Source organism: Rhynchophorus ferrugineus, unplaced genomic scaffold, assembly GCF_030347505.1.
Source record: "Rhynchophorus ferrugineus isolate W39M unplaced genomic scaffold, kcgeb_rfMv2 rfM9, whole genome shotgun sequence".
Taxonomy (NCBI): domain Eukaryota; kingdom Metazoa; phylum Arthropoda; class Insecta; order Coleoptera; family Curculionidae; genus Rhynchophorus; species Rhynchophorus ferrugineus.
In genome coordinates this window covers 6,867,323-6,894,172 of record NW_027472588.1, presented here as the reverse complement: position 1 = coordinate 6,894,172, position 26,850 = coordinate 6,867,323, and the positions used below count along the sequence as shown (strand labels likewise).

Genomic DNA, 26,850 nt, shown 5'->3' with positions numbered 1-26,850 from the left:
AATTGAAAGAAAATAACGAATTATTCAAGAGGGAGAAATGGTGGAGGCGACGGCGTGTCTACGCAAGATCAATATTTATCTGGTTAGTATCATTGATTCTTTATTTCTATTCAGAACAAGAAGAGACTACATTAGAACATACTTAGGATGATTATTTTGATCAAATATGCGCCGTATGAAAGTAAAAAAGGCCATCAATTTTTTATATTCCCGAATTTCTTAAAAATAGTACAAATTTAAAAAAAAAGGAGTTGGGGGACTTAGCTTCGTAACAGTGAGTCGGTCTTTACGCTTTTCTCAAAAGCCCGTTCTATATATTTTAAAGTCTCCTTTTTACCAAAGAGGGTTTATCAGGACTGGATTTACTGAGTAACGTGATCTCGAAACCACGGTCCTCCGCATTAAGCCTAGCGACTGGCCAATGACCAACATAGGGACTATCCCAAGAGACATCCGGTCTTACCCAGCCTGGTTACTGGCGTGACTGAAATGGTAATTCCTTGTCGGATTTTCCACTGTTGTCTATAAATACAATTATAACTACAATCACAAACATAAAGTACACTCATGTCTCAGCTGGATTCGAACGCGCGACTGTCGCAACAGTAGACCGTCCTGTCGCCTTAACCACTACGCCACCAAGCCGGCGTTAAGTCCGCCTGACCTGACTTTCTGATTATTAGTTGTTTTCTTTTTCATCGAAAAAGGCATGATTTGATTAGTTTTTTAGGATTTTTTTGTATTTCAATTATTTTTGAGGATATAGCTCTTTTAGTAGCGCAACATCTATATCTCGGACTCTTTAAACCCGTTTTTTTTTCGAAAATATTGTTTTCGATACGGTTGACATGATATCTCAAGTCCTACTGAACCGGTTTACCTAAATTACCGTTATCGAGCACAAAACTTCCGAACTATCCTAACGCTATCTATAATCAAAAAGAAACAAAATATATATTTATTACGATTCTATATAAAAAATGTCACTGGATATTTTCCCCATTTATTTTACACCTCAATGTAAATCGTTCGGACAGGGGTCACCTTATCTTTAACAATATAACAGAAAGTTCCCATACAATGAAATCGCATAATATCCACGACAGTTCGCCTTTAAGAAATCCCTTTCTATGAAAAAACGAACGATTTGGAAACAAATTCGGCATCATTAAAAAAACTCGTATTTTTCCAGGTTATTTCCCACTACCATCAATCTACTGTCTGGCTTGGATTTGTCTGGACGTATTATTTTGTACGGCCTCCATAATGCACCTGTGCACCATCAGCGTGGATAGATATCTCTCCCTGAGGTATCCGATGAAATTCGGCAGGAACAAATCCAGAAGGCGAGTTATACTGAAAATTGTTTTCGTCTGGCTTTTGTCGATAGCCATGAGCTTGCCACTAAGTCTCATGTATTCTAAGGTAAGCGAAATAGTTTTACTATCGACCAGCTATAATAATCACCATTTTATGAAAAATACTTTCCTGCTAGTTCAGAATATACTTGCATAAGTCCATATTTTAGTAATTCCGCTAATATAAAAGTACGTTGATGAAGACTGAAGGAAAACAATCCGGGAGATATTAAAGATTAGTAGGAAAGTATATTCGGAAATTCGCTGAAGCCGAAAATTAAGTTTTATACAAACAGTATCTTCCAGTACTGCTGCATATTTAAATTTGTTCTGATTATTCGTTAAAAGTTGGTATTATGTTTCCAAGAAAGTAATTTCGGTTTTGTCTTATTTTTAATTGTATGGTATCTTCATTAAAAGCGTATATCCATCCAGCCGCATTTTAAGAGAAACATCGATATAACCAGAATTCTGCTTCAGAGGATAATATAGGTGTATCATATTATGATAAATTGTGAAAAAGATTCATTTTATTTTATAGTACTTTTAACTAAGGTATTATTGCCCGAATTTTTTCAATTACGTACGTAAGGTACTTTCCATTGTTACTGTACGGGAAAACACTATTATTCATATTCAATGGTATATGAATAGTCTGTAGGTGAATTCAGTATACACTGATTTACTCCTGTTGAGCCGATTCTTTCAGTACTGAATCAGATTTTTCTTGTTTAACTCTAAATATCCTGGCTGAGATGGGAGAATTTAAGAGTTCAACGTATTGCTTCGGTAACATTTTTTAGTTTGTTCATTAGTCCATTAGTCCCTTGCCTGATTCTATGGAAGCCTTAAGTTACGTTCAAGAGGCAGTCTGTCATTATACACCTGGTCAATTCTTCAATGTTGTAAGATTTTTCCTGATTGATTTTAATATTTTCAACAAAAATTTTAAAACACTTTGGATATTACTGGTAACAGCGAAATTGGTCGATAATATTTTTCTCATCTAAAATATTTCCCTTTTTAACCTGCGTGGTATATTGTTTAACACTGTTTTTATTTTTCGTTTATAAGCTACCATTTGCTTAATTTCTTTAAGATTTGTGAAAAGAAATCCGAAAGTTTCATAGAAGTTATTGGATGAAAATTGTTTTCGAGAAATTACAGAAATACTTTATTTTTTCATTTCATTTCACTGATTTATGAAATTTTTCATCGTAGGAAACAAATATTCAGATATACTGATAGTATATCGTTTTTTTTTTCTTCAATTTTCGTATGAATATTTGAAATATATTCTTCAACAACGAAATTTCACGCCTCCGGCAAAGAAGTGAAACTAGTCTCGCAAGGCCTTTCTCAAATCTAATATAATACCGTGAGGGTCAAGCCCTTTTGTGATCTTCGCGGTTCCTCTTCGAACAATATTTCAACCTCCAGTCAAATTTCCTTCGCCTCCATTTCCTCGCGCCGGAATATACTTCTGACGCCCCATGTCTTTGTAACGCTGTTTACCGTTCATGGAACAATTCTCTGACGGATACTTCAAAGACCGCCGCATGACCGGAATATCGCCGATACCTTTTTTTTCTTCTCCTTGTTCTGGACGAATTTATCTGGCCGTATAACGTTTAGTCGGCGTCTTGGACGGAATTACTTTAAAACTCCGAAATTTATATAACGAAAAGCGAAAAAAAAACGGAAAATCCCATTCCTGGCAGTTGTTTTTCTTTATGCCCAGATTTGCTCGGATGGCAGATGTGTTAGGACCGAAATATATTATTTTATGGAAGCAAAAAGCGAACATATATAGACCTTGAACCATTCTCGACAAATGTTACGTTTTTCTTTTTGTATCTAGTAGCATCGTATTTCCATAATATTCCTCTTGGCATTCGGATGATATATACTTTACGTGTATTTATTATAGGACATTTTGTGTATCAGGTATTTTTTTATATTGCCCTTCTCTTTTATCGAATTACTAGACAGATCGTTGAGTATTCAGAGCACTTTTTTCATTTTATTAGAAATCTTACAGTTTTTCCTTTGTTGTACTCTACAATTTGAATACAAGAGTCCGCTTTAGTAAAGTTACTAAAATTACACCTATTTTGTTCGATAAGTTCGTAATATTAAAACAGAAAATTGCTGAAACTTCCAAAAAACCAAATCTTTCCGAGATCTGGAAAGAAGTCAAAGGTAGTTAAATCTGGCGAACAAGAAAGATCCTGATTCAATTTTGCAGCATATCGTCAATTAATTTTCACTCGATCATGAGAATAATAGATAAAATTTATATTATTATACAACACCGTCAACTTCAATATAGATTTTAGTTGATTTCTGATGAATTTACGAAATTGATATGCTTAATACATCAATTTTTTGGAAGCACATCGGGAAAATTCCAGGTTTAAAATAATCTCAACCTTGATTGTTATCATTTTTGCATCGAACTAACTTCTCTTGAACCATTCTCGACAAATGTTACGTTTTTCTTTTTGTATCTAGTAGCATCATATTTCCATAATATTCCTCTTGGCATTCGGATGATATATACTTTACGTGTATTTATTATAGGACATTTTGTGTATCAGGTATTTTTTATATTGCCCTTCTCTTTTATCGAATTACTAGACAGATCATTGAGTATTCAGAGCACTTTTTTCATTTTATTAGAAATCTCGCAGTTTTTCCTTTGTTGTACTCTACAATTTGAATACAAGAGTACGGTTTAGTAAGGTTACTAAAATTACACCTATTTCGTTCGATAATTTCGTAATATTAAAACAGAAAATTCCTGAAACTTCCATATAACCAAATCTTTTTGAGATCTGGAAGGAACCAGAAGTCAAAGTTAAATCTGGCGAAGAAGAAGGATCCTGATTCAATTTTGCAGCATATCGTCAGTTAATATTGACTCGATTATGAGTATAATAGATAAAATTTATATTATTATACAACACCCTCAACTTCAATATAGATTTTAGCTGATTTCTGATGAATTTACGAAATTGATATGCTTAATATATCAATTTTTGGAACCACATCGGGAAAATTCCAGGTCTAGAACAATCTTAACCTTGATTATTATTGTTTTTACATCGAACTAACTTCAATAGAACACTCAACCCGATACCTAGCCTTCCTGCTCTAGTTTAAATTAAATGGAGCTTCGGTCAATGTAAAATGGTCGACAGTGGAGATGAATAATAAAGTTGAATCGAAGAAATTGATTCAGTTAATTTCAATCCGCTATGAACTATACCATTTCTTAAGTTAGTTCCAAATTTAAAGGAATTTCCAAACTCTCAGAGGCATATTTTGTGTCACAACAATACGGTATTCGATTCAAGAGGGTATTCTAAAAAATTTCAATTATTTTCGGAGATATAACGAAGAAAATAAGTTACATTTTGAAAAAAAAAACTCTTAAGAGAATACTCTAAAATGGTTAAGCTTTGAAAATATGAAAAGCAATCGATTTTTTTTTTCAAAATTACAGACTATAATACTTCTTACACTGTCATATCTACAAATAATAAGTTATATATAAACTCTATTATACTTCCTACAACCACTTATTGTAGGATAAAGTAACGAATAGATTTATAAAATATATTTCTAAAGCTATAAAACTACATTAAAAATAAATGGTGACTGCAGCAAAGGCGGAAAAATAAATTTCAACGTATCGTATCGACTTCACGGGATTATTCCGTTAGGTGGTAAAGCGAATTTTCTGTTTCTGTCATGCATTCGCCTTAAATCGTCGAAATTTAGCCTGCACGATTTCCAAACACACTTCTACGAAACTAACATAAATTCGCACTCAATATTCGAGCTATTACGATTGTTAATGCATAGTGGGAGCTTCCTGAACGTGCTTCGTATGATTTCAGGACCAGGGATCGTTAATAATCGAAGGCACTTGCCAAATTCCGGATCCCCTATATAAATTGATCGGGTCGATCATCTGTTTCTACATACCGCTGCTGGTCATGCTGGTAACCTACGCCCTAACCGTACGATTGTTGGCGAACCAGAAGCAGAACCTGGGCACGCCGAACTGGTCCAGTAACTGGATGGGACCCGCATCCACACCTCTGGGTAAGTTTACGTTTATTGGATTAGTTTAAGTATGATACTAAGATAGAAGAGTCAAACTAATTGTTATCTATTTTAATCTCAAATATTTGTACATATATTGAAAACATAATTTTAATCATCCAAGAGCTTAACATTGTTTAATCATTGTTTTTGAAGTCAAATGTGTAGCATCTGCATCTAACGATCAACTATTAAATGATTGATATCTGAAATCATATCAGCGGTTCCATCAAAGACAAAAAATCAACTAAAAAGTGACAATGAATACGAAACGGATACACTACTACACATTTGAATCAAAAATATATTTAGTTAAGTATATAGTAACCGTTAAAAGCGATCAAAACCCGTAAAAAAACAATTATACTATAAAAAGGTTGTATCAATTATGTCGACGAAAATAGTGTGAAAATTGCGGAAAGTCATATCTAATTGGTTTAATGATGAGTGAAGAGGGTATTGAGCCTACGAAACTGATTAATTTTTTTCATTAATTAATATTTTCAAAGCTTAACCCTCTAAGGTTATAGCCTTAAAAAGTATTAAAAAGGTAAAAGTAAAATTATTTTCGGATATTCGCGTTTTTCTCGAAACTATTTTATTTTTTGAGACAATTGACATGATATCTCAAATTCTAATGAACCGTTTTTCTTGATACTTGGTATTACCCTTTTCTAAATATTATTCAATAATATCAAAACAAAACTATAACAAAATTTGGATTACTATATTAAAAAAAATTCGTAGATATCTAAAATATGTTACAAATGTGTCTCCTTATTTCGAACAGCCCTAATTTGGCAAAAAAATGACTTTGATGCGATAAAAGAATTCATAGAGAAAGCTCACAACGAATTTCAGTAAATCAATTCAGTAGAAATCTCAAGTTCTCTGGATATCATTTCGACAACCTCGAAGAAAGTAGTTTCAAGAAAAACTCGTCTAAAATTTTGGTTTTAGATACCACGTCATTAAAACAGCCCGTGTCTCCGAAAATATTTTAAATTTGAAAAAATCCTCTTAAGGGCATATTTGTAAAAGGATAAGCTTTGAAAATATGAAAAAAAAATGATTTTTTCGAATTTCTAGACTAGACTACTCCCTTAAGGACTCAATATTAATACTTTCTGGTAAAAAATATATTCATATTTTTAAAAATCCTTCAATAAGTAGAAAAACTACGTGAAGTAGATGATTGGAAAACATATAACTCGACATATATAGACGTATTTTCAGCAATATATATTCACTTAAAGGGGAAATACAAAATAGTCTGAAAATGAAAAATGTTAGTCATATATATCTTTAAAAAAAATACAAAAAAACCAGTAGAGCACAGAATAGAAGCGTATTTCTATTTATATATTATAACCTAATACTTGTAAATTTAGAAAAAGAACTTCATTTTATATTTCTTCAAAAATCAGTTCTAGCATATATTTTAAAATAAAATCGATATTTTTTCAAAGTATCGATAGTCGTAAATTAGAGTATCTAACTTTAGCTTTGGAATTTCTTTGGAATTGGAATTGGTGAATGGATGGAATGGATCCAAAAAGAAGGAACTACCCGGTCTGATGACTGTGAATATTGCGTGAAAAAATAGGATTGGAGTGAAAAAAATTCGATACATGTATCGAAATTTTGTTCTGAGAAATCCCCCCGGGGCATCAAGAGAATTTTGTGTGATTTGGTATCTATTCTTTTGTCAGCGGCCGACATCCCCACCTCGGGGGATCTTCATTGAATAAACAAATATAAAACTTCATTCTGTTTGAGGTTAACGTCACGTAACGAAGATACAAGAGGCCCAGCGACGGAAAAGCCAACGGGGTCGCCAAATGATTGCCGAGCCATTATCAAACTTGGCTGATACTTTTGTTTGGCTTCCATATTTGATTTAACTTTAATAAACGGGAGTTTCGGGAACGGATTGAAAACGGCGGGATTATCTGGGCGGCAAGCTGAAAATTTGTTGCGGTGCACTGAACAGGATACATGGATTAAGGAGTATATAAACAAGTGAAACTTGTGCGGGAACTTAAATTTTCGAGCTCTGGGTGCAGCTGTATCTACAATTTTGACGAGCAGATAATTCTAAATTAATTTTAAATCGAATTCGTTGCTCATATACTAAGTTGCATGATAAGTTCGTGAAGCACCATTTGTACGTCAAGAGATACAACAAAAATTGTACGTTATCCTAGTATTTCATCTAGGAATGTAGCCCGCGGAACAAAATATGTTGATACTAAAACACACAAAATTCACTTGATGTCCGGGGAAAGAAATCTCAAAATAAAAGTTCGATACATGTATCGACCTTTTTTTGTTCCAGACTTTAACAAAATATATATTGATGTTTTTAAGAAAAAATAAAAATATCAATAGAAAGGCTTCAAAAATATTGATATTCTCTAAACATTCTTTAAAAAACCTTTAAAATTAAGTAGTAATTCAAAAGGTTAATTAAATTTAATTAAAAGACCTACTATATGAAGCAGGACTCTTACAAAGGCACCTAATATAACTATGTTGATTTATTTAATTATATATTCCTCTGTCTAGATTCTTATTCTGCTTAGATATCTATTGTGTACCTTCGATAATGGATTGTGCCGTATTGGCTTGAGGTTCTTCGGAATATCTATTAGTCAGTGTTAATGGGCTCCAAAATGCTAACGCTATAAGAATACTCTAAACCGATAGTGTCAATCAATCAAATCTTAAAAACAAATCCCAAATTATATCACTCTGATAAAACCCTACATAAAAGATAGTTAATTCGATATCGATCTTAATGATAAAAAAGTGGAATAGAGCACAAAAAATATGCTTTGTTGAACCGTATATTAATCCAAAGAAACTAAAACATATTTTTCGAATTTTACGAATTGCTAATACATATCTTTCACCAATTACGAACTGATCACTATTATCAGTGATAAAATTAAACGATAAGGAAATTACAGTATTATTTATCAATATTATTGTTTCAGAAGCATAATCATAAATTTTAGAAAACTTTAGCAAACCTCACAGTCAACCAAGAGCAAACTGTTAACTCAAACATATTAAATGGAACTGAATAGTTGGAGCTTAACTTATCAAGATCTTCCTAACGTTAACCCAATATGGAGCCATACGCCGTTGCAATTTTACCGTTTTTCGCTGCGCTACGCTATGCTATCGCCTGCAACTTTAATAACGCCCTGATCTAATTAAAAAGTTGTTACGCCCTAGGTAGAAGGTTCTGCAGAATTTCCGCGAGTTTAATTATTTCAATCACTATTTGTTGATGGAAACAAGTGATCAAGGGTTATTAAAAGCTTTTGAACGTCGTTAACTTAATGATAAAGTCTGCGTCAGTGTAGCATAACACAATAGAAGACTGGTAAATGTCTTTGCTTTGAACCAGCGTTCTTGTTTTTGATGCCACTTTACATACACGAAATTAATTGTATATTGTCAGTTTTAGTACTGTTATAAAGAATGAAATACAAAATTAACTTACTGTCTTATTGGGCATACAATTCCATATAGATAGTGATATTTTAAACAATTCTTTGAAAAAAATGCTTTCTGGAATCTCCATTTTACACGAGCAATACATTTGGATTGATTAAACGACTATATGGTGGCACTGAATAAGTTGTAATAGAGATATGTGGCTTTAAAGCCTTGTTTTGCGAAAAACCGAAGTTTATTTTTCTTTAACCATATATCTTTATTATCCGTTTATCCCCATTAAAAGATTAATACAAAGAAAAATATAAATATGGAAATTAGCAAAAATCTTTAAAATTAGCAATGATCTTTAGCTTGCAGAACAATTCATCAATCTCATAGAAAATTACGTGACACTGAAAAAAGGTGCAGATGGTTCGGTTCACATACCGGAAGAACATTGTTGGAAATTTATTGCAACTAATTCGTTTGAGAACATTGTTGAGTACCACCCAAATTTTACATACCTGCGAATGGTTATTAAGGGGATATTCCAGAAACTTGAAAAATCGGTTCATATTTTCAAAGTTTCATCCTCTAAAAAAATATGTCCTTAAGGGTATTTTGGTAAATTTAAATTATTTTCGAAGATATAGCATGTTTAGTGACGCGACCGAAACTAATTTTTCTCACTCTAAGACACACATCAAATTTTAAGCAAATGGGTTCAGTAGAATTTAAGATAATCAACCGCCTCGGAAAAATTAATTTCAATAAAAATGCGTTTAAAGGTAAGGTTTTAGGAATATCTTCACTTAAACAGCAATATCTCCGAAAATGATTTAAAATTTGAAACATACCTTTAAGGGCATATTCTGAACGGTTTAAGCTTTAGGAATATAAAAAATTACCCCCTTAAACAACCTCACAATATCAAAATGTGACTAGGAATAAATAATAGATAAAATCCCTCAAAATTAATACGCAGTCCTTACACCTTGATGATATAGATGAACATAGGCAATTATAATTTTATTAATTATTTAAAAAATATTTGATTCTTCTTTTGAAGCCACCACCGATAGATGTTACCGAACCAAAAAAAATTGGCTTGCCGCTAACGAATCGATTTAAAAATCCAATTATTCGAGCGATAAACCGCAATTTTTATGGTCCGTCCGTTCCGTGTCGGTGTCCGGTGGCACGATAAAAAATCGAGCTCGCTAATTGGCCCACAAAAAAGATCAACCGAATATAAAAACTACGCGTGTTTTACGTTATACTGTAGCGCCCGTCCGTCCAGATATCAAAATAATTTCGAATAAATTAGTTCAAAAGGACCGAAAAACAACTAAACTCGATCATCGACAAAATCGCATGAGACAAATATTATTTTTGGATGCAAAGAAATTCCTCGTACAAATGACTGATATTTGACATGAGGAAAATTTCCTTAGTTATTTCGATTTCTGCTTACATCTATTTTAGATTCATAGTATAAATATTAAGGAATTATATTTATATTTAAAGAAATATGATGAATTTAATGCGTGGAAAAGATTACTGTGGCTGATGAAAACTGTGGAGCTCCTAAATATGTTTTTTGGACAGCTTCCCCAAATTTATATAATAAGTTGAGAGATCTTACAGAAAATTAGGTCAAAACAAATATAATATAAGAATCCTTAAAATTAATTCATGGTGACAAATTATGTTAACGTCGAGATAAACCAAGTAATTGTCCAATGATAAATAAGTTCATTCTTTTATTTTTCAGAAAGAAGATGTACTTGGAGAAGGCTACTGAAAGCTACATCAAAAACGGGAAAGCTGTCGACTATGTCCACATCGCAGCATGGACACTCAGCCGGGTCAACTGATACCGAACTGACGAATATAGACACCCACGAGCTATGGATTCAGGAGTCGGAACCCACGCCCTGCACCATGTCCGCCTTAGGTCAGTTCGGAGCAGAGATGCTGAAACTATCCAGAGGTTTACAGGAAGCTGCCGCTGCCGCGGTGGCGGGAAACATGGACACCATTGATCTGGACACTGGTTTGTCACCAGCTAAAACTTACACCAAATCAGGGTAAGTACTACGTTCATTATTTTTAAAAATAACAGTTTACCACAAAACTAAAAAAGGAAAAAAAACACACCGTGCATTAAACGATAAGCATCCGAAGAATTTTTGCCAACTAAGCGATGACCCGACAATGCAACCGACGTCGAATTTTCCGCAACCGTCATCAGTCATTGTTAATGGGTTGGCGAATCAGGGATCTATTAAAAGCCTATTGGTTCATTAGACCGAATATGGCACGAAGCTAGCAGTATAGAGCCGTAATTGAAATACAAGCTCGTGTAAATACTGATGAATATTTAATTGTTGTAGGAATTAGAGCAGTTTATACAAAATACCATGTGAAATAAAACGGTACATCGTATCATTATACATTATGAAAAGTCTGAAATATTTTAAACTACTACATAAGTAAAACTAAACAAGTTTATAATAGAAAATAAAAGGGCATACCATAGTGCTATATATTAAGAAAAGTCTTAAGTAGGAAAAAATCAGAACTTAAATAAAACCAGATTTAGAAAGAAATGAAACAATAAGGAAAAAGAACAGCAATAAAGAATATCCAATACACGATGATGTGATTAACAGTAATAAATAAGCTATGACTTATTATATGGCGAAGTAAATAAAATAAGAAAAAGTATAGCTTTCTGAATTATTTCAGAACTAAGTTAGGAAAATCAATGGAAAAAAAACTCTTCGTTGTCTACAGAGACCTATTTTAATATCTTGTAATACTCCACATACGAAAACTTATACAATATTTATAGACCAAAAAAACGTAGTTATAGCTTCTGTCAGCCATCATAAAACCAATTTCTTTTGACTATTTTGACCAGAGGCCAAAAGCAAAATAGAGTAACGGAGGATATTTGAATTTTTATCGACAACGCAATTTCGCCGCGTAGGCCATGACATATGACCTAAACAACCATGATGCGACCAACAAGAAACAGTTATATGAAATCGATATGATTCATGGTCGCTACGTACGCAAGCACTAGAATTTTAGTTAACCCAGACCGCTTTTTTACTCGTTTTTCTCTCGGGAAAAGAACACGTTTGGAACTTGAAAACCCTAAAAATTATAAATGCATTTATAAGCTCGCTTCCGCCATAAAAAAGCCGACGATTGCATTAAATACGCTCTGAAAGGATTTCGGAGAAATTAAATCGGGAAATATTCTGGCGGGATTAAAAGGTTTCGTCATACTTCTTATTGTTCTCGTTGCCACTATCCCGGCGCTTCTAACAATGGTGTAATTTCTTTTCGAGCATTTTCCTAAAGAAGTTACTTGATCCATAGAAAGAAGTACGATAAAACAGGAGCAAACTTGAAATGAAAATGAACTGTTTCAAAACACTATTTTAAATTTAATATAGGGTGGGCCATCTTTTCGTCTAATTTTGGTAATGTTTCTATAAAACGTAAACCAAGAATATAAAAGCAAAATTAATGCCTTTAAAAATGACAAGTAAATATTTAAAAAATCATATTTTTAAAGCTTAATCCTTTTAGAGTAATTCTCAATTTATATATATATATATATATTTAAAGTCTCCTTTTACCAACTATGGGTTTATCTGGACTGGGCCTAAAGTTTAACGTGGGCTCCGAACCACGGTCCTCAGCATTAAGCCTACCGACTGGCGAGTGATCAACCTTAGAAATAATCCCAGAAGACATCCGGTCTTACCCAGCTTGGTTACTGGCGTAACTGGGATCACTTTCCTTGTCGGATTTTACACCCTTGCCTAGAACACTCACAAATTTTAAACAATCACAAACATACATTTACGACTATACCCCAGCAGGATTCGAACCCGCAACTATCACAACAGTAGCAGGACAGTCTCATCATTTACCACTGAGCCACCAAGCCGGCTTTTTCAAAATTTAAATTATTTTCCGAGATATAGCTATTTTAGTGGAGCCATTTTTCTCAAAATACGAAAACTCGAATAAACTAGATTTTTTTACCAATGTTTTGACATTTTCACTTTTTTTTGTGGTAAACAGTGAAAATCTAAAAAATTTATGTAGAAAAGGCACTTACCAAATGTCGAAGGGCACATACCAAATTGGTTCAGTATAACTTGAAATATCATATTAACCGTCTCGAAAAGGTAGTTTCAGTAAAAACTAGTTCAATTATTGTGTTCAAAAGTCCTGTTATCAAAAATCCTCTTAAAAGCACATTCTTAAAAGGTTTGAAAATATGAAGAAAAAATCGATTTTTTAAAAATATATAGGCTAGAATACCCCCTTAATCTGAATTCACTTAAAACTTAGCTTTGCTCTTGGACCTATTAAAAAGATACTAAAAGGGCATTTTTTATATTAGAAAAAATCAATCAAGCAAAAACACCAAGGCTAGAACAAATCTGAAAAGTAGGTGAAAAATTAAGAAATACTGTCACCAATTAAACTCACCAGTAAGAATTAATAAAACAACAGTAAGAACAGTACAATAAACAGCAAGAATAAAACAAAATCATTTAAGAATATTAGCAGATACCCCATCATTTAACAACATATGCGAAAAATAACGAACACAACCGAAAAAAGCCGATCGAATACGAACCTATACACGATCATTACCGATAACATGAAAATATTAATAACCATTACTTTTGACATTTCCAAAAGATTCAAAAGCAATAGATATCCAAATTTTATTATACTTTTACTTTGATAGCATAGAAAAATGTATGGACAAGATTCACACCAAATTCCAAGTAACTCGGGCCGGTAGGACTTCAAGCGTCTTGAAAAAAGTTTGGTTTTTAGATGCTTGGTCCTGAAACAACTATATTTCCGAAAAAATATTGAATTTTGAAAAAACCTCAGTTACATTACCAGTCAAAAACAAGGTGAGCTATGAAAATATGAGAAAAACAAGAACAAAACGAAACTACTAGACTAGACCACTCCATTAATAGATAACACATATTTGATAAAATATGCGAAAGGTAACGAACGCAGACAAAAAATAACGAACTCATCCGAAATAAAACAAACGTATCCGAAAAATACCGAACATGCCGAACCTATAGACGAGCATTAACGATTACATAAAAATCTCAAGAAATGACGTTATGAATGTGGTAAAGTCGATTAAAAATTTCACGAGACCGATGCTAGAACCACGAAAAGACCCGTTTCCGATACGGAGATTTAATGGACGTCCGTATTACTTTACGTGGATACGTATTAAAATTTTACGAGCCATTCGATGCCGTATAATTTATATCCGGGACCATAAAGCCTTCCCCTTCTTAGAACTACAGTAACTGGTGGCGCCGGCAAAACCCTTTTTAATAGCGACGGGTTATTATTAATACTGAGACGTGACCCTGAATATGTTCGTTCATTTAATTCACGAATCAAACTGGTAAATTTCGCAAAAAAATTGCCCCGAAATACATTCGGTTGTTTTCGGATCGGTTCGTATGTTTACTGTCGGATTAGTTCGTGTTCGAAGAAATCGTGTTTAAACAAAATTGATTGTTATATTACAGAGTAAACGCGTGATTCCTCCCATAGAGCAGTAGTTAGTTATTGGTGCGGCTGACGTTTTCCTGTTGTAAGTCTAGCCTGTCAGATGCAGTTTCCTTTCGTTACACGATTAAATTAATGGAAACTCGTCTCGTATAGGTTACGCTCTCATTTCGTGATATGGTGGCAGAGTAAAAAAAAAATTACCAGCAAAACGGAGATTGTTGATTGGTTAAAAGGATAAGAAGAACACTAAACATTTTTCGTTTGGCTTATTCAAGTACAACCAAGTACTTTTAAAAGATTCATAAATATTGGCTACTTATTCATGTAAAATGGTCCATATTTAAAGCCTAAAACTATTTAATAATCACTATGTTCTTACAATATAGCATAATTTATAATATATGACCCCAAACTCTTTTGTATCCATAATAATATCGAAAGACAGTTAGATTTATTTTTTAATAACGTAGCATTTTTTTAATTGTAAAAATATCTGTTTCGTAGCACTGTTTGCGAAGAGAGACGAGACGAAAACTGTTATCAGATTGTTATGAAGACTCTGCATGTAAATAACGACAGACTATGATTTTCTTGTGTGGTCGTTGGTACTGGAAACTCGTGATTAGACTTAAAATACTGGCAGAAATATGGTGAAAATCAATAGCTTAATATTGCAAAATTGTTTAAGCATGGAAAACCATCTTACATAATTCGCCGCTGTATCTATTAATAGAGAGTATAGTAGTATATATTTATCTCATCTTATGTAGTTTCTTCTGTTACATTTAGCTAGTGGAATAGGAAAACTATCCTGAGTTTTCTCCATTAGTTTTTTATGTAGTACTTTCCCTGCTCTTGAACTACTTCTTTCAGTACCACAGAACTTTGATAGTTTTCTGCTATGATCTTTAATTGTGACCTTATCATAATATCTTAACACATACATAACATGTCCAAATGCCTAGCACTTTTTAGTTAAATGCTGTTGTAAGTGTTGTTTTTCTATATTTTCATGTCTGCTTATGCAATAGTAATAGATTTCGAATAATATCTCTCTCGTGTTTTGGTTCTTTCGTTGTGGAGATTTCACGTGACAATTGGGCAGGTTGACTATGAGTCAATTTGGGGCTTGTTAAGGATGTTGTTACTGATTGCATAAAACCGTGAATTTTGATATTTTGTTTTTTATTAGTTCACTATCCCATTGTGAACTACCATGTCCATTATTTTTTCAAAGTACTATCCATCGCTATTAATACTTAGAGTAACAAAAAAATATATAGTCTGTTCAAAGTTATTTTGTACATACGTCATCTAAATTGGTAACATCAAAACGTCGCAATGTTGCCGCATCAATTCTTAGTTTTAGACATACAACAAAATTCTAATCTAAATAAAATAATTGAACAAAAATGTTATCAAATATAATTTATTTTAACACTATAATACATATAAAAACTACAGTTAATTATACAGCCACAATAGTTCATAGGTTAGAGTTATAACGTCTTACTACTATTGCTTTCACTATTATTCAAGAATGTTGCATACGTCTGACAACCGGATGCCTTGGGCAGGCTCATTCATTTACGTGTTTGAACCAGACAGCGTTGAAATTCTTTTTAATTAGAATAAAATGGGAAAGAAAATATTGTCTAATTCTATAACGAGTTTACAAATTGCGGCAGGCAATACATTAAACATCTTGATGACGTATGTAGAAAAAAACATTGAATAGACCATATTTAAAATATGTAATAATGATAAATACAACGGTTTCATTAAATTTGGCTTGTAATTTCATTATCCACAATCTCCTGGGCATATATTTAGGACATGATGGTTTTCATAGTCATTTTTGAATAAAGAAGGATTGACTCCCTGCATTATTCGATCAGTAACATCAAAATGTAGAAAGAAGAGCCTATTGGCGCGCCAATTTTCATCATGTGACAAAAAAATCCTGGATAATTATTTGCTCATTCTGAAAGATCCAGCTATTCAGGAAGAATTGTATCAACTTTACTCACCCACTCTACCAGTATCTTAGTGAAACGTCGTGAAATTACCTGAAACAAAAACAAAAAACAATCAATAATCGATATATCTCCGGTCCCCTTCCAATTTCTATTAAACCACCGACAAAAAAAAGCCCAAAACAATGTTTCCCCACCTCTAACCCTTCACGAACACTAATTCGGCCACCCAGCCCGAAGTGGTCGAAGATAAAACGAAAGGAGGTTGATAAAGGAACCTCCCCGCTAATCTTACAGCGGAGTGATTTATTATAATCCGCAAAAATCTGCGCGAAAACAGTGTTAAAATATCGATCCGTGTAACTGAAGCGACCGAATCAATTCTTTAAAGGGGAAACATCATTAGGGGGCCTTTTTTCAGGTCGGTCTTCGCTAGGGCTTGCGAGGAAAGCGACATTATTTACACTATTGTGATGCCCTTGAAGCGATTTAGGTAATTAGAGCAGTAATTTAATTTAGTTAATTATGTAATGGAGTGTTTTTGTTTGTTGTCTATCGCCGTTACGTAAAGAGCACAAGATAATAACAATCAATTTTGTATCTAATTTGTTTTTGTGTCGTACAAGGTCTTGAGGATTAAATAATCTTTACAAATTTCATACTTAATCATTCGTTCGAAAGCTGACTTTTATATTTCGGCATTTTTTCAAAAGAACGTTCGATGTTGTCTGTTATTCTATGGATTCATAAACAGTTTCGAGATAATTGTTAATAGATAAATAGTTATATAAGATTTAACATAATCTAGTGAAGAAACTTTGAATTTATTTTCTAAGCTTTTCTAGAAAATTGTCTTAACATTCCAATGATTAATAAATAATAAAATCTTGATGCTTTCTCTGGGTTCGGATCTATTTTTATCTTTTTGGTCAGCTCCCCTGTTGTGGAGATTTTGAATTTTAAGTTATCATGATTAATTTTAGTCCTTTGTTAGAGTTATATACTTCAGCTGCATATTCGACAATGAGGTCTGGTTTTTCTTTGTTGTATCTACATCGATAGGTTATCGTTTAAAGTACTAAAATAACTGAGAGCTGGTTAAGTGTAAGGTCTATGAATTTGATAGGACACAGCTGATGAGTTTAAGGTAATATTCTAGTCTAGAAATTTGGAAAATCGATTTTTTAAATATTATCAAAGCTTAACCATTTAAGAATATGCCTTTAAGAGGATATTTTTAAATTTAAATTATTTTCGCAGTTTACTGATCTGATGTACTTTAAATAAAGTGTGATTCTTCTGTGTGCATTCTTTTTTCCAAAACAAATTTCAGATAGTTTTTTTAGTAAATATCTACTATTCTTCTGTACAATCTTTCTCAAATCAACATAACATAACAATCCATCTAGCAGATATTAAAGGTACAATATCCATCCGGCATTGAAACGTGTATCGACTGTTATGTCAGTAGCGACGCAGCGATATCCGGAATGAGAAAAATCAAACAAGATATTTAATATTCTTCGCGACGAACGAATCCCCAAAATAATTTCTTGGATCGGACGTGGCTCTAATGTCAATACGATGAAAATACAGTTTGATTCCCCTTAGCACCCTCATAATTATATTAGAGAGCGTAAAAAAATAAATATCACATATCTAAATGATGTTAGTAGACCTGTTGGTTTCAACGAGACTACCAACTGATTTTCCTATAGTAATTATTAATTAACTCCGAGGTGTTTTCAAAGAATTTTTTTGTTATTTTATTATTACATTGTTAGTAGTCGTTTCCGAATAACCTACAATGTGTCTTTATGATAACTTAAATCTAGGTATATAACTAGGACGACCCATCGGCCCTATCTCAGTCTCTGGAAACAAATGTTTATACATGAAACTGCTGTATTTTTTATTATACAACACTATGTTACACAAGATCAGATGGTTTGATTCTTTTAAGTCTATGTCCTGCTCTGGTGGTATCCAAAAGTTGCAATACTTCAATATTCTCATGAGAATGGAGTCTTTCCTCATGCCCCCTTGTAATTCTATTGATTTCCTTGCTGACTGTGGGTATCTGATATCAAGGTCCCGGTGTAGGTAGACAGTCGTGTAGTATTTGAGTGCGCCCACAATACTTCTCAGGAGTTTGTTCCGAAAAAATTGTATTTTGTTTGTGTTACTCTATGCAGAACATCCCCATAATTGAATGTATTGATAATTGTGATGTACTTCCAATTAGCCAGTACATTTTTCTATATTTGAATTCCAGTTGTTTTCTTTTCTTTTTTATATGTTTCTTCCAGTGAAGGTTTGCATCAAGATTCATACCGAGATATTTAGCGTTGTTGGTATATGGAACGATAGTATTATTTAATGTTATTGGTGCTTGTATGGTCTGGCTATAGGTGAACTGCAAATGCACAGATTTACTTTCGTTGATTTTTATTTTCCAAGCTTGTGTCCAATCACTTATATTATCACTCGCCTACTGTAATATTCGTGTGGCTTCTTCACTATTGTCTCCGACAGCTATAATCGCAGTATCATTAGCAAATGTAGCCATCGTAATATTTTCCATTTGTGGTATATCACAAGTGTAGAGTAGATAAAGCATTGGCCCCAGTACACTTCCTTGTGGCACACCTGCTTTAGCTTCTTTTATTGTAGAGTAAGCTTCCTCTTGTTTAACATTCTGGCTGTAATGCACGATTTTAGTAGTTCAGTGTGTTGTTTTGGTAACATTTTCTGTAGTTTATGAACAAGGCCTTCATGCCAAATCTTATCGAAGGCTTGTGCTAAATCTAAGATTATATCAGACCATACTTTTTTACTTTCGTAGGCTTTTTCAGTAACATCTGTTATTCTATGGACCTGGTCAATTGTTGAATTCTTATTAATACACCCAAACTGCTGTATTGGTATTAGATTTTTTCTCTCTATGAAAAGAATAAATGACAAATACGCTTTTGTCCTATAATATGGTATCTATTTTGTGACTATTTGTTATAAAGCTCTTTTATATCATGGGGAACTCAAGTATGGAGCTTCAGTTAGTTAACTAACGGTCTTATGCAAATATCACAATAACAGATATACGCCAGTTGAAATCGAAATCTAATCACAAAGTTAAATTATTAGAAACACTAAACACAACAATTTTAAAAACTCAGCGTAGCTACAATGCAACCTCCTTTCTATCTATTGCAATTAAAGCAAAAAAACTCCACAATGTCGGACCTTTACGTTATAATACAGATCAATTATCATGTTAAAACAAACGTTTTCGAATTTATCTTAATTAAGGTCCTTTCAAACTTTCTAGACGCCGGTTTTTTTTTCGGGTATCATTATGCAGACTTAAACTCGAGTTAAAAATATTAAAAACTAATGAAATGTATAACCAGTGTTGGGGAAACTTTTAATCCCTTGCCCTGCGGCAACTTAGGAAATTTTTAACCGAGTAAGTAAAACGTTCGAAGATGTATAAAAAGGAAATGGGAACAAAACGTTCTACCAGGAACATAATAGAAAAGTTTCAATTATTCCCGGGTATATAGTATGTATATTCGGGAAATTCGTTCGAACGGATATTAAGAAGCAGTCGAGGGAATGTAAGTAATCTTCCTTTCTCTAAGAATTGGTTACATTTATTTTTACGTACTTACAGGAATGCAGCCAGAAATTTTGCGAAGTTACTTTGTTAATATTGTATTGATTCTTTCATAGATAATACCAAATGCTAAGTTGGTAATGGATATTTTTATTTGTTGCCTTTGGCAGTATTATTAACTCAGTTTTTCAATCTTAAAAATATCGTTTACGTTGTTTAAAGAACAACCCAAACAAAATTATTGCGCTTATTATTAATTTATTATATCCACACATTTATTTATTTTACGTTTTTCCAATTGAATCTAATTTACTTTCTTTTGTTCCATTTCTGTTGGAATTTTAAGGGATTCACGATAGATGGCGTGATTTATATTATATCACTCTTGTGAATCTATATAAAAAACAAAGCTCAGTTATTCGGATTTACTTTTTAACAACGAATCATTCTGCTAAATCGTAAAAACATATGTTTCACAACCCTGTTTGCAAAACTTGGAGTTGACAACTATTATCAGATTATTATGAAGATTTCGAATCTAGAAAATCGCATACTGTAATTTTCTTGTGTGGAACAAGTGGTAGTGTCGAATGGTGGGAGAAACTCGTGTTTAACCTTAAAATTATGATAGAAATATAGACAAAATCAATAGCTTAATATTGCACCCAAAATGTTAATAATAACCAAATCTAAAATATTTGTTATTATGTCACCACAGCCTCTACCAACAACTTATTTTTCATAATCAGTAACTATATATTCAAATTTAATCGTTTAAGTATAACGAGATGTTATTATTCTTTATATTCTCTATTGTTATATTTATTTATCTCATGTAACGTAGTTTCTTCTGTTACATTAGATTGATGTTTGTCTTAAGCTGGTCCTGCATAACAATGTTACTTTCTTCTGTTGGAACAATCTTCAGTAGAACAGGAACTATCATGGGTTTTCGCTTTTCTCCTGCCTGTACTCGAATTATTTCTTTCTGTGCCACAAAACTCCGATAATTTGCTGCTACAGTCTTTAATTATGACCCTAATATACTCACAGATTCTTAGTTACAGAAACATCTAGGCATGTTCAAATGCCTGTCACTTTTTACATTGGGAGATATATGCCGTCTTTCTATATTTTCAAGTCTGCATATGTAATGGTAATGGCCTCAGGACAGTACCATTTTCCTGTTTGATCTTTCTTAGAATGCTGATAACATCCATGATACTAAAGATTTCTGTTGAAAATTATAAGTAATTATTTTGTAGTGGGCATTTTGGCTTTGAGTTAATTCTGTTTTTTGTTATTATTTAATTATTACATTATTACTAGTCGTTTCCGAATAACCTACAATGTGTCTTTATGATAACTTAAATCTAGGTATATATCTTGGAGGATCCATTGTTTATGTTACTCTTTGCGGAACATCCCCATAATTGAACTCCGTATGTCCACATAGGTTTCAGTATTCGCTTATATAATAGCAATTTATTATGTACTAAGAATTTTGAAATACATTTTCCTATATTTCAAATCCAGTTCTTTTCTTTTCTTCTTTATATGTTCCTTCCAGCGAAGTTTTGCATCGAGATTCATTCCGAGATATTTCGCAATTTTGTTTATGATCATAAATATACTTAAGAACGTTGTCACTGATTGTGTAAAACTAGTAACATAACAAAACAGTAAATATACAATCTGTAATAATGAAAAAGGCACAAATTAATGTAGGTAGTAAGTAACAAGGTGATTTAACTATGATGGATATAATAATACACTAAAAAGAAATACAAAACATAAATAATATTTTTTTTGTTAATAATTTAACCCAACAGTATCTGATATAAAAAAAATCAAAGCTTAAACGCTTTCGAAACGTTATTACCCCCGAAAAGCAGCGAAGACAATGCTTATTAAAGTAAATTACAAGTCGAATCTCGCCGCGTCCAAATCGAATTAAAAAATAATTTCCTCACTTTGGCAGAACGACTCCTAAGTTTGCAAAAAAGACTTTATCGCCCCTTAATTAATCACACTGAACTGTTTAGGCTACCATCGAGGAAAAGTGAATTATCTCGTCATCTCGACGTCGACTGTTTATCCGACTTCGAGAGCCGGATGGCGAAAAAAACATCGTAACATTGTTCGGCATTATCCATAATTTATAACTTGGTGCCCGCTGAAATTTCGGGAATCTCAAACATATATTTTCGAGAGGGGACGAGAGAAAAACAAAATATAAAACCGATTTTTCAATTACATAAATGACATTTATTGGCGAGGGCGTAGTTCGGAGATAAAACGTGGAAAAGGCGAATGTCAGATGTCCGTGAAAACGAAAAAAAAACGTGTCGTGAAATATATATGAGGTCTGGGATGCGTAAGGTTGTTATAAAGCATGAAGCAAATGAAGGAAAATAGATTAATAAAAATTAAAAAATATACTAAATAAACAAACCTGCACCAAATATAATGTACGATATTAAAATAGATAGACCACCCAAATTCAGAAATTCACCCAAAGATAATTCACACTGAACAAATGTAAGAAAATAGATTGGAAAGAGAAAACGATATATGTTAGTTAATGTAGACCTGTATGTAACAAATTACATCTGTTATTTTATGCCCAAGGTCAAATATTGAATGCTTGTTAATAAACCCAAACTGGTGTATAGGTAATAAGATTTTCCACTCTATAATATTTGCTACACGATACTCGTGATAAATTATGAAAAAAATTAAATTATTTATGAATAGAAAACGCAGAAATTAGTTTCAAAGAACTGATATACAATTCAAAACTAACAAAAAATCATTACTACTTTGCAGATCTGGTGATTCTCTGACCTGTTCCCACTCTTCCATCCTGACGGCTTCGGAGCTCTCCCCGTGGCAATCGAAACGGAGGCGGGCCTCCACGTTCCACGAAGGTGACACAAGAGACGAAACACCATCTCCACGATGGAGACGTCGACGAGGATCCAGTTTCCACGAGATGCGATCGGCGAACCTGGATAGTGCGCGGAACAACCCCAACGAGTGTTCCTTCCCCTTACCACCGCCGTGTACTTGTCCCTACTTTGGTGAGAAGCAGGGCGACAAATCGCCGCTTCCCACACCTGCTGAAGTAAAAATTGTGCCAAGTGATAAATTGGGAGCGAACTATTCGCTTGGGGCGGAGAAGACACCATCGCCCGGTATATCGCCGATTAAGAAGATGGCGTCAGGCAGCAGAAGCAGGGGCAGCAGCAGTGATTCGTCACCAAATAACGTGGTGGTGACGTGGGAATCTCGCCGCAGCCATAGAAGAGGTAAGTTAAAACACAGTTAAAACATAATACTACTGATATTCGATTAGTAATATTATGCAATCATAAATGACAAAAAATAATAGCTTTCAAATTATTTACGCTAATAGAGAAAAATTTCTCAATACTGACATGGTGAAGAAGACGTAGTGCGAGGATTAGTATTGGTTCATTACTCTGGGCAAGTTTTTTAATGGTCTAGTCAATGATGTTCATTTCCAAATCTCTCTGGGGATCACTGCTTCTGAAGTACCATGAAGTATTAACAGCACTCCGCAATATTTTGTTCTGAAACCACTGAATTATGTCCAGATCAATATTCTTGTCACAACCCCCTATCTGGATATATGTTAAGGGTATATGGGATTAAGGATTTGCCTACATATTCCTAATTATTTTTCTGAGTGGGATTTTGACGCAGGATGTTGTTTATTCTGATATGGAATTCAAACAATTCATTCAACATTCAAACCGATTATTCATTGCTCGGTCAAATTGTTAGCTTCGTTTACTGATACTTGCAATTTCATTGCTGTTACCTTGTAGGCTTTACCTGCAGCCTTGATGGTAGTACTGTCAGCAAATATAGCTATTGTACTATGTTGTAACTCAGGAATATCACTGGTGCACATCAGGTAACGAACTGATTCCAACACACTATCCTGTTTCATTTTTGTGTTTTTTGACCCCATCCGAAATATTAAATTGTAACAATTCTGCAAAGTGTCTGGATTGGCAAAGTGACTCAAAATATGTTTATAATCACATCTATCTGATCCAAGCTTATGTTACGAGTACCTACTAACTATTTTTGTTCACAGGATCCAGTTTCGGGAACACGAAGAGTTGCCTGTTGACCTCATCACCAGCCAATTCCCAGAAAACGCCACTTCTGAAGCGCTCGGCCACTCTACGTCACAACGGTCAGACCACCACGCTGACCGAACGAAGCAAGAACCCCTCGTCGCCATGCCTGCTCCAACGATACAACCAGTACACCTCCGCGACGGGAAACATCACCAGAAGCGTGCGCTCCCACCACAGCCGGAACTCCAGCGTCATTTCCAGGAACTCCTCAAGACACGGCAGGATAATCAGACTTGAACAGAAGGCTACGAAGGTGCTCGGGGTGGTTTTCTTCACTTTCGTGATCTTGTGGGCACCGTTCTTCATATTGAACCTATTGCCGACATTTTGTTCGGAGTGTGACAAGAATCTTGGTGCGTGGGTGATGCATTTGGTGACGTGGCTTGGATACGCGAGTTCTATGGTGAATCCCGTTTTCTACACGATATTCAACAAGGTGTTTCGACAAGCGTTCAAGAAAGTGTTGATGTGTCGGTACAGACAGACGGCATGGAGACCGCATAGGTGACAAGTGCGGGTAACGAAAGAACAAAAAACAAACGTATAAATGTTGTGCTAGTTATAGTTAGTGAGCGATATCAGGATATCAGTTTTTATATGTGCAATAAAAATAGAGTGTAGTGTTAAATTCTAATTAAAAAAACATCTAATGCGGTAGATGGATGATAAATAGAGTAGTGTGATATTAAAAGGTAGTGAATGCAGTGCCGTCACGTCAACTGGATATTAAATGAACATTAACTAAATGTCCTAGTGTTGTAGATACTAAAAGATCACTGATAAAAACTAAAACAGATTTTTGTGTATATCAACAGCAGAACCAAACTATTATTACCAGCAAAATGTCTTCTAACATATCGAAACTCGAACAGAAATATAACTCAATCAATTCCATTGTAACAATATATACAAATCTGTAAAATTAAAAGTATTAAGATAATTGAGTTTTCATATAATCTTAGCCAAAAGAAAAGAACGTTAACACAAACTAAAGAAAATGTTATTATAAATTAACGTTAACACTATTAACTAAAGTAAAGTCTACGAGTAACCTAATAGTATTTTATGTGATATAATCAATATTATAGCAAATAGAGATAAATTACATTACAATAAGTACTCAAGACATGAGCTTTTTAACGTTAGAAATTATCGGTTTAAACATTTAGTTAAAACCTTTTGATAACAATCATAAAATAACGGCAATCTACTTTAAAAATATTGTATATTATTATAGAAATCGGTTTAAACTAATTTGTGATACTATGTAAACATAAATTACGGGGAAACAAATGCTTCGTCATAACAAAGTAGTTGTTTAAAAGAATAGAGATGTACAGTTAACTTGTCTTCTAGTCCTTAGCAGGAAGAAAATTGCGTTTAGTAAATGTGTTTTCAAGTAAAACATCTATTTTCCTGGCCATAAATCCTCATGATACAAGAATTATAGTGACCGTGGTGTCTATTATCCAGGCTCTACTCTTTCATATGTACATACGATTATTGTTAAAGGATTTTTTCTAAAAAAATCTATATTAGAATCGTTTTAACGTGCACAAACTTGTGATATTATGTAATATAAGTTAAGGCTGTATAAAAAGATATAAAGGGGAAACCATGCTTGATAATGTGTATGTCATTACACGTTTATATGTTATATATATAATGTAGTTATACAATGGAAATATAAATTATACGTACGGATTAGGGTTTTATTGTTCCTGCCTTAGTTTATTCCAAAATTAAATATTATTAATGAGGTATTTTAGTCTAGTATAAATTTGGCGGGAGTTTTATGATGATGATGAATCCCGTTTTCTACACGATATTCAACAAAATGTTTGAACAACCGTTCAAGAAAGTGTTAATGTATCGGTACAGACAGAAGGAATGGAAGCCGCATAGGTGACAAGTGCGGATAACGAAAGAACAGAAAACCAACGTATAAGTGTTGTGCTAGATAGAGTCTATAGAGTGATATCAGGATATCAGTATTTAGATGTGCAATAATAATAAAAAAGTGTGGTATTGACTTCCAATTAAAAAAAAAACATCTAAGGCAGTAAATAAGAAATAAATTAGAGTGACATTAAAGGGTAGTGAGTGAACATTAATAAATGTCCTAGTGCTATAAATACGAAAAGGTCACTCCTAAAACCACTCCTGGTCCATTGTAACAATACATACAAATCATTTCATTTCTTGTGTCATTTCATCCAGTCTCTGCATTAATTGTTTAATATACTTTCTATATCATTGCTTTGACAGTTACAAGTTTGTATAACAATCACAAGTATTTTATGTATTTGCGGAGTTTTCTTCTGCCATTCTTATTAATGTTTTCTTTTTTATTAATTATTTTTTCATTTGTTTTTCTCTGTTTATTATTTTCTTCAAAATTCACTCTATTTTATTTACAACTCGTATTCTTACCACCATTCTGAACCCTTCCATATTCAGACTATATATATAGACAATGTTAAATTTATAGTTTATTTATTTATGATTTTGTGTGTAATTAAGCTAAAAAAAGGCGTCATTAAATAAATATTACGTATGCGTACGAATTA

The 26,850-nt window shown here is 33.3% G+C and overlaps 2 protein-coding genes across 2 annotated transcripts in view; one reads left to right on the top strand and one right to left on the bottom strand.

The window, feature by feature from the left end:
* Positions 1-26,850, bottom strand: part of Rpn2 (Regulatory particle non-ATPase 2) — a 172,855-nt gene that overhangs the window by 11,928 nt on the left and 134,077 nt on the right. The gene's annotated exons all lie outside the window — the stretch shown is intronic.
* On the top strand, positions 1,197-24,914 carry 5-HT2B (5-hydroxytryptamine receptor 2B). Its single transcript, XM_076413262.1, has 5 exons — positions 1,197-1,425; positions 5,264-5,471; positions 10,696-11,011; positions 22,935-23,416; positions 24,235-24,914. The coding sequence occupies exons 1-5, from the start codon at positions 1,267-1,269 to the stop codon at positions 24,786-24,788; spliced, it is 1,719 nt and encodes a 572-aa protein (XP_076269377.1). The 5' UTR covers positions 1,197-1,266; the 3' UTR covers positions 24,789-24,914.